This window comes from Meriones unguiculatus, chromosome 5 (assembly GCF_030254825.1).
Source record: "Meriones unguiculatus strain TT.TT164.6M chromosome 5, Bangor_MerUng_6.1, whole genome shotgun sequence".
Taxonomy (NCBI): Eukaryota; Metazoa; Chordata; class Mammalia; order Rodentia; family Muridae; genus Meriones; species Meriones unguiculatus.
Window position 1 is genome coordinate 43907358 of NC_083353.1, and position 6822 is coordinate 43914179.

At 43.4% G+C, this 6822-nt stretch overlaps 1 protein-coding gene across 2 annotated transcripts in view; it reads right to left on the reverse strand.

The window, feature by feature from the left end:
- The window catches only part of Chchd6 (coiled-coil-helix-coiled-coil-helix domain containing 6), a 210424-nt gene extending 205808 nt beyond the window's left edge, over positions 1–4616 (reverse strand). For both annotated transcript variants that reach the window (XM_060383732.1, XM_060383731.1), the window contains exon 1: positions 4424–4616. In XM_060383732.1, the coding sequence (XP_060239715.1) occupies positions 4424–4510 (87 nt within the window). In that variant the 5' untranslated portion in view covers positions 4511–4616. The remainder of the gene's footprint in view (positions 1–4423) is intronic.
- Positions 4617–6822: the final 2206 nt, after the last annotated feature.

Here is a 6822-nt window from a genome sequence, read left to right on the forward strand (position 1 = left end):
CAAAAAGGTTTAGCAGGAGCTGCAGAGATGTCTCATTAGTTAAGAGCACTGGCTGTTCTTTCTGAGGACCTAGGTTCAATTCCCAACTCCCACACGGTAGCTCACAACTGTATTTAACTCTAGCCCAGATCCAACACTCTCTACTGGTCTTTGTGGGCACTGCACATATGTGGCACATAGCTGTACATTCAGGCAATATATTCACATACATAAAATTTTTTAAATGCAAAGAAAAAAAAGGGGAAAGTGTAGCAGGGTTGGGCGTAGCTTAGTAGTGGTACACTTGCTTAGAATGCACAAGATGCTGGCCTCTGTCTATGCACGACAGAAATAAGTATACTAAGCAAAAGAAGCCAGGCTTACAAGATCCACAAACCCACCTACATGAATCATAGAGGAAGAAGGAATAATGGTTACCCAGGGTTGCAGAAGGCAATAGAGAATGTCTTAAGAACAAGATAGCGTTCAGGTCTTGTAAATGTTCTATAAGTAGATTAGGAAACAGTTGCCCAATTCTGTACATTTACAAAAAAAAAAAAAAACCCTGAAGTGGTAAGTTTATATTTAAAATACATCTCACTACAGTTTTCTTTAAAAGAAAAAAAAAAAAAAACAAAAAACAAAAAACCCTGACATCACCCAATCTTTGAAGACTTCTACTGACTAGGAAACTGCAATGCAGTCTCCAGACAGACTAACATGTTCAAAGCCTTGCCTGGCATCCAGGGCCCAGGCTGGTCCTGCCAAATGGCACGCCTTCTCAAGCATTCTTACCCCTTGTGGAGGCCAGTCATTTCATGTTGCTTCAGAGTCAGAGCTTGAGCCAAGTCTTCACTAATTCACTACGTGACATCTGACCTCTAAGCTGGATGAGGACAATGACATTGCACAAGGTCAACATGTGCAGAACTGCTCTTAACACACTTGGCACACCACTTAGAACAGTGTAAGTGCACACTCTTCCCAGGCCTAGCTCAGGTCATACATACCGTGCCACCTCACCAGCAAGGCATTTTCTCACCAACCTACCTCAAACTTGTGTAAGTCCTACTACTGTTACATGCCTTTACTTCCTTCTCAAAACCTGTATCTTTTATTTTATCTTTGATTTCTTTCCAGTCTCCAAGATGGCTTTGTTCCTCATCTCCGTAAGACCAGACCAGTGTCAAACGCATTGGCACCGTTTGTTGAGTAGCTCAGGAAGTGTTCTGGCAAGTAGCCTCCCTGGCATCTGAATGTTGATTGTCTCTTGTGTATCTGACTAATCTTTCATCGTATCTTCCTTCCCCATAGTCCAGAACCTGCCTCATAGGAGCAATGAGTAATGATAAAGTTGATCTAGCCAGAAGGATGGAATGAGCCTGGAATGAGCTTAGGCACCTGGCTGAGTAAGTAGGTTCCCTCAGTGTGTGGTGCAGTAAGAGATGAATCGATAAAAAGGGGAAGTGGTTTGGGAAGGATGAGGAATTTGGATTTCAACAATCAACCAACTTCAGCTGAATTACTAGGATGGCTGCTTATACAAAGTGGAAAAGAAATAGACATTTATAAGATTTTGTTGCCTTCTCTTATAAGACCATGAGGTTTGATGTGCTCGCTGAAACAATCTTTACGTATTTCCTGAATGCTTGCTCTGAAATCAGTAGTTGAATATAATTGCAGCATTTTGCATCAATTAAATTTCTTTTACCTTCCACAGAATTAGGGCTTGAACTCACTATGTAAATTTATGCAAATTAACATGCAAATGAGCAAGGCCCTAACACTTAATTTTAAGGAAACGAGATCACTGGGATCAGACCCTAGGGATTAAATACAAGTGGTCTCTAAGAATATTTAATTTTCTCTGAAGGAGCCAGGGCAGATATTCTCTCTTAGAATCTATCTCTTACTGACTTCTCATGAGTTCACTAGGGCAACTGCTTTATTGATTTGATTTTCTTAAACTATTTATTTATACTGACTTTTACTCATCTATCTGAAGATCAGGGAACTCCTAAACTCACAGGCAATTACTAATAACAGGTCCCCACCAAAATACTTCTTTACCATAATGCCCTTTCTTTCATCTTCCTCTTTAAAACCAGGCACAATAGATACGGCTTTCCCATCATTGAGTCAAGTACCTCACTGATTACTTCTGGACAAGCCATTCATTCTCTCAGAGTACCTAGAAAAGAAAGCTAACAACTACCCCTCTGATTTAACTGCCTGGTAAAACTAAAAGAGTCCTAGCATTCCTGTCAGGCCAAATAGAAGCAATGTCAAAAATTCAGACTGCCAAAACATGAATCATCAGGCTGTTGGGAAGTCTAATAGACTTAGATTAGTCCCAAATGGTACTCAAACAGTGCCTTAGTAAGTCTTTAATGTCTCTAAGCTTGACTTTCCATCTTTAAATTGTTTATACTAAGGTGTGGAAGGATGGCTCCTTGGTTAAAAATGCTTTTTGCTCTTCAAAAGGACTTGGGTTTGGTTCCCAGCACCCAGAGCTGGCAGCTCACAATAACCAGTAACTCCAGTTTCAGGGGATTTGACATCTTATTGCGCACAAGACAAGCAAGCATGTTCACAAACACAGAGTATTTTATAAAGGAGAGGAAATAAAACTTAAGACTGCATACTCTACAAAATTTTTAAGAGAACTAGAAAGAAAATGTTGGAGTCGCCTCCAATGGTGCTTTGAAGACTCAGGCCTGCATCCCTCTGAAAAAGGAGACCCAGCGACCAAGGTAAGAATATCCTAAGCCAAAGCTGTCTTCCTCACTTTACCTCACTTCTTATCTCTCAGTCTTTCAATAGAAGCCATCTTAATTAATTCTTGCCACAAGCCAGGTCAATAATACCACCTGGGCCGCACCTAACATGCTGCACATTCTGAGAGGCCCTCACAAAGTGTTCAGCTTGTCTTCTCCACCCTTTCACACATCTTAATCTGAACCTTGGTAGTACCAAGGATAACTTCCCCCACCTCTCTCTTTCTCTTATCTCTCTCTCTCTGTAAGTGAAACTCAATACACAACTCACTCATGTAAGGTCATACAACTAAGGAGCTCAGAAGTCAGACCCTCTCAAGTCTTTTTCTGAGTGTCCTCTCTAATTCACCTAGGTCCAACTCAGAGCATTTTGTTTAAATCTGATTCATTTCATTGAGTTCACTCGTGTAAGTCAGACCCTCTCAAGTCTTTTTCTGAGCGTCCTCTCTAATTCACCTGCACTCAACTCAAAGCATTTTGTTTAAATCTGATTCATTTCATTGAGTTCACTCGTGTAATCTCTTAACAGTTTTTGACCATACCCACCATATGTAATGTGTAGAGGAAAGTATAGCACAGAAGTTTAACAGCTTTGGAGTTGACCTACTCTTCAGTCTTAATCTCAGTTCTCCTGCTTTTCTACCTATTTAACCCTGGACAAGTTATGCCAGTAGCACTTCAGTTCTCCATAAACTACAAAATGGACTAAGAGTGGTGGTATGTACCTTTAATCCTAGCAACCAGGAGGCAGGCAGATCTGGGAGTTCTGGGCCAGCCTGAGCTAAATAGTGAGACCCTGGTCTCAAACAAAGGAAGGGGCACTAACAATTCTACTTCTCATTGATCTGTTGAAAACTAAATAATGCCTGTAATCGGCTGCCACTCTGCACTAAAACAGGAGCTTTTATTCTTCTAAATTCTGGGGATTAGGTCATGAATCACACGAGAACTTCAGCCAAGCAAGCAGCTAGAGCGCTAATAGCAAACACAATAAACACAATTTGTTTCAAAATGTGCTGAATGCTGCGAAAATCATAAACGTGTGACCACGATGTGGGAAGCTGCTTGAGACTCTTTGGGCAAGGAAGGATTCTTGAGTGACATCTGAGCTGTAATATGAAGACAGCCTGAGTAACGATAAAGGAAAGAGAAACATCAAACAACTGGGATCTTCTGGGAAGAATAAGGAGGTCCTGGGGCAAAATAAGTGTATTATGAAGGTAAAAAGAACAGGCCAGGGAAGGGATGGGGAGGTCGATGGGCACTGGGACAGCTTGTAAAAGCAAGGGAGGTGTTCCCTCCTCTTCCACGTGGTGAGCACCCACTGTAGGGTTTTAGATGAAGGACAGGTACGGTATATGACCTAATATATGATAGCTAAAACTCCCCCTTTGCTGCCTCATGGAGAACGGAACATGATCAAAATTGGAAATGGGAGAACAGCTTCAAAAAGTGCTGCAGCACACGCTACAAGACGCACAAGCCAGGCGAGACGGGGTAGAGCACGGGGTAGAAGAAATTCGGAACCGGGAGAGCCAAGGTGGTGGAAAACCGACTTGGGGCGACCGGCTGCCCTCGGCCTCCGGTATCCATCCGGTTCCCGAACCGCGGCTCCCGTTCCCTCCCGCACGCTCCTCCGGCCCGAGCCCTCTCTCCGCGCCGCTCACCCGGATGCCCTGCAGCACCCGGACCCGCTCCTCCTCATCCATCTCGAAGGACACCCTTCGGGCCTCGGCGCTCTCGGCGTTGCCCATGACAGGAGGCTGGCAGGGCGAGCAGCCACGCGAGCCGGCTCCACAGCAACTAGTACGACGCCGCTCAGCGCCCTACGCTCGCACTCGGGACACAGGCCAGCAACACCGCTCTCTATTGGCTGCTACGGGTCGGCGCGCGTTGCCTTGTGGGAGTTATAGTTCTGCATTCTGGCGCCATAAGAGGCTCTGGAAGTGGGCGTGGCTCCCTGAGAGTAGGGCTCCTGTGGGCTGGAAAATTAGGTGTCGAACCAGCCAAAACAGACGCTGAGGCAAGGTTAAGGTTTCTTGTAAATGTTACCCCTGAAGTAAAGTGAAAGTCCTGTTCTGAGAAGAAACCAGCAAGGACGCTGAGGCAACTGTCCGTAATTAAGAAGCGTTCAGTTCTGAGCCACCCCGCACCCTGCCTGTCTCCAGACTTCAGTCATGAAAGAAACAAATTCCTAACACAAATAAGCGAATTTACAGTAGTGCATGGGAAACTGCACTGTAATACCGTGAGAGGAATTAATAAATCATGGTAACTTCAGAGTGAGCCTTTAAGACCTATAAGTGAGTCTAGTTTGCTCTGAGAAGGTGGGGAGAGAATTATCCTAGGGACCAACTGTTAATCCCAAAGATGGGGGGAGAAAGACCAAAATCATCATGGCCAAATTAATTAAAACAAACTTTTTTATTCTTGTACACAAGCTGCCTCTCCCTAAGGTGGTCAAGAGGTCAGCCTTAGGCATGGAGAAGATAAGGTTTTTATAGCTCAGGAGTAAGGGATTTCCGAAATGGGGGAGGGGAGGCATAGGAGGCAAAGAGAAGCAGAATATAGTTGGTCTTAGCACCCTCTTGTGAAACAAAGACATGTGTCTTAACTAGTGTTTCTATTGTTGTGAAGAGACACCCTGGATAACTCTTTAAAAAGGAACACATTTCATTAGGGCTGGCTTACATTTTCAGGGGTTTAGTCCATTATCATCATGATGGGAAGCATTGAAGCTTGCAGGCAGACATGGTGCTGGAGAAGGATCAAAGAGTTCTGCATCTAGATTGGCAGGCAGCAGGAAGTGAGCTGGCTTGAGCTTCTGAGACCTCAGATTTCACCCCATAGTGACATACTTTCTCCAACAAAGCCACACCTACTCCAACAAGGCCACACCTCCTAATAGTGCCACTTTTTATGAACCAAGTATTTAAACACTTGAGTCTATGGGGGTCATTCCTATTTAAATCACCACAACATGGTTGCAAGATGAGCCTAATTAAGTAGTCATAACAAAGTGGTCATACAACAGGCACTTATAACAAGGTGGTCATAACAAGGTAGTTAAAGCAACAGGTGGTCATAATAACCTTTTGAAACAAAAGCATGGTTGATATTTCCTGGAACAGGCAGTACATAACCATTTGTAGACAACGTTACAAGTGGGGCATAACCTAATCCTTGAGAAACCAAGATTTAAACATAACCAAGTTTGTCTTTATTATAAGATGGCTTTCAAGCCTGAGTTAGAGGCAGGCTGGCTCATCATTCCCCCTTTGTTGTACGTGTTCCTGTCAAATCCTTCATAAGGTCTTAGCATTTTTTATCTGAGCAGGTAATGAAGATAAAATTTGCAATGCAACAAAAGATGCATTACTCATTCAGAAATTCTATCTGTTTGGTTAGCTTAGACACAAAAATTTTAAGACCGTATCATCTTGGTATGGCAATAGGTACTATAGGTAGCCATTTTGTTCCCTCTGCGAGGGAATTTTCTTTTGATCTAATGTTCCAGCCTACTATTAAGGATAAGGGGTGAGAAATCTCTTCTGTGACTACATCCTGCTGAAACTATAACACCATTTTTAGGGCCCGGGAAGGCTGGAATGTTAATCAAAGGCCTGGAGGGGATTAGGGCAATGGGGTATTCATTAGAAGTATCTGTCTGGTTTGCTGAGCCAGCTGAAAAGACAAGGAGCAATCACGTCAACTGGACTGGTTTACTTCAGTTTTCGGCAAGTCTAGGGCTTTCTGGTTTTATAGGACTACTTTGGGGGCTGGCATGGTATAGCTCACCTTTGGAACAGTTTTATAGTCTGCAGCTGACTTTTGGATGGTGTCTACTGGCTGAGTGGAGCTCTTTTAAGACAGATATAAACTAGGGACAGAAGTTAATGTTAAAGAACTTTAAAAAAAAACTTTTATATTTGGAGCTTCCCCCTCAGGAATAGGAAATAGGCTGGGAAGCTTAGGTTGTTGAATGCCAGGAGTACTTTTCTGGAGTCCTTCTGACCTGTGAGAGCTGGATTTAAGCCTTATGACTTTCTCAGTTCCCTGAAGTTTA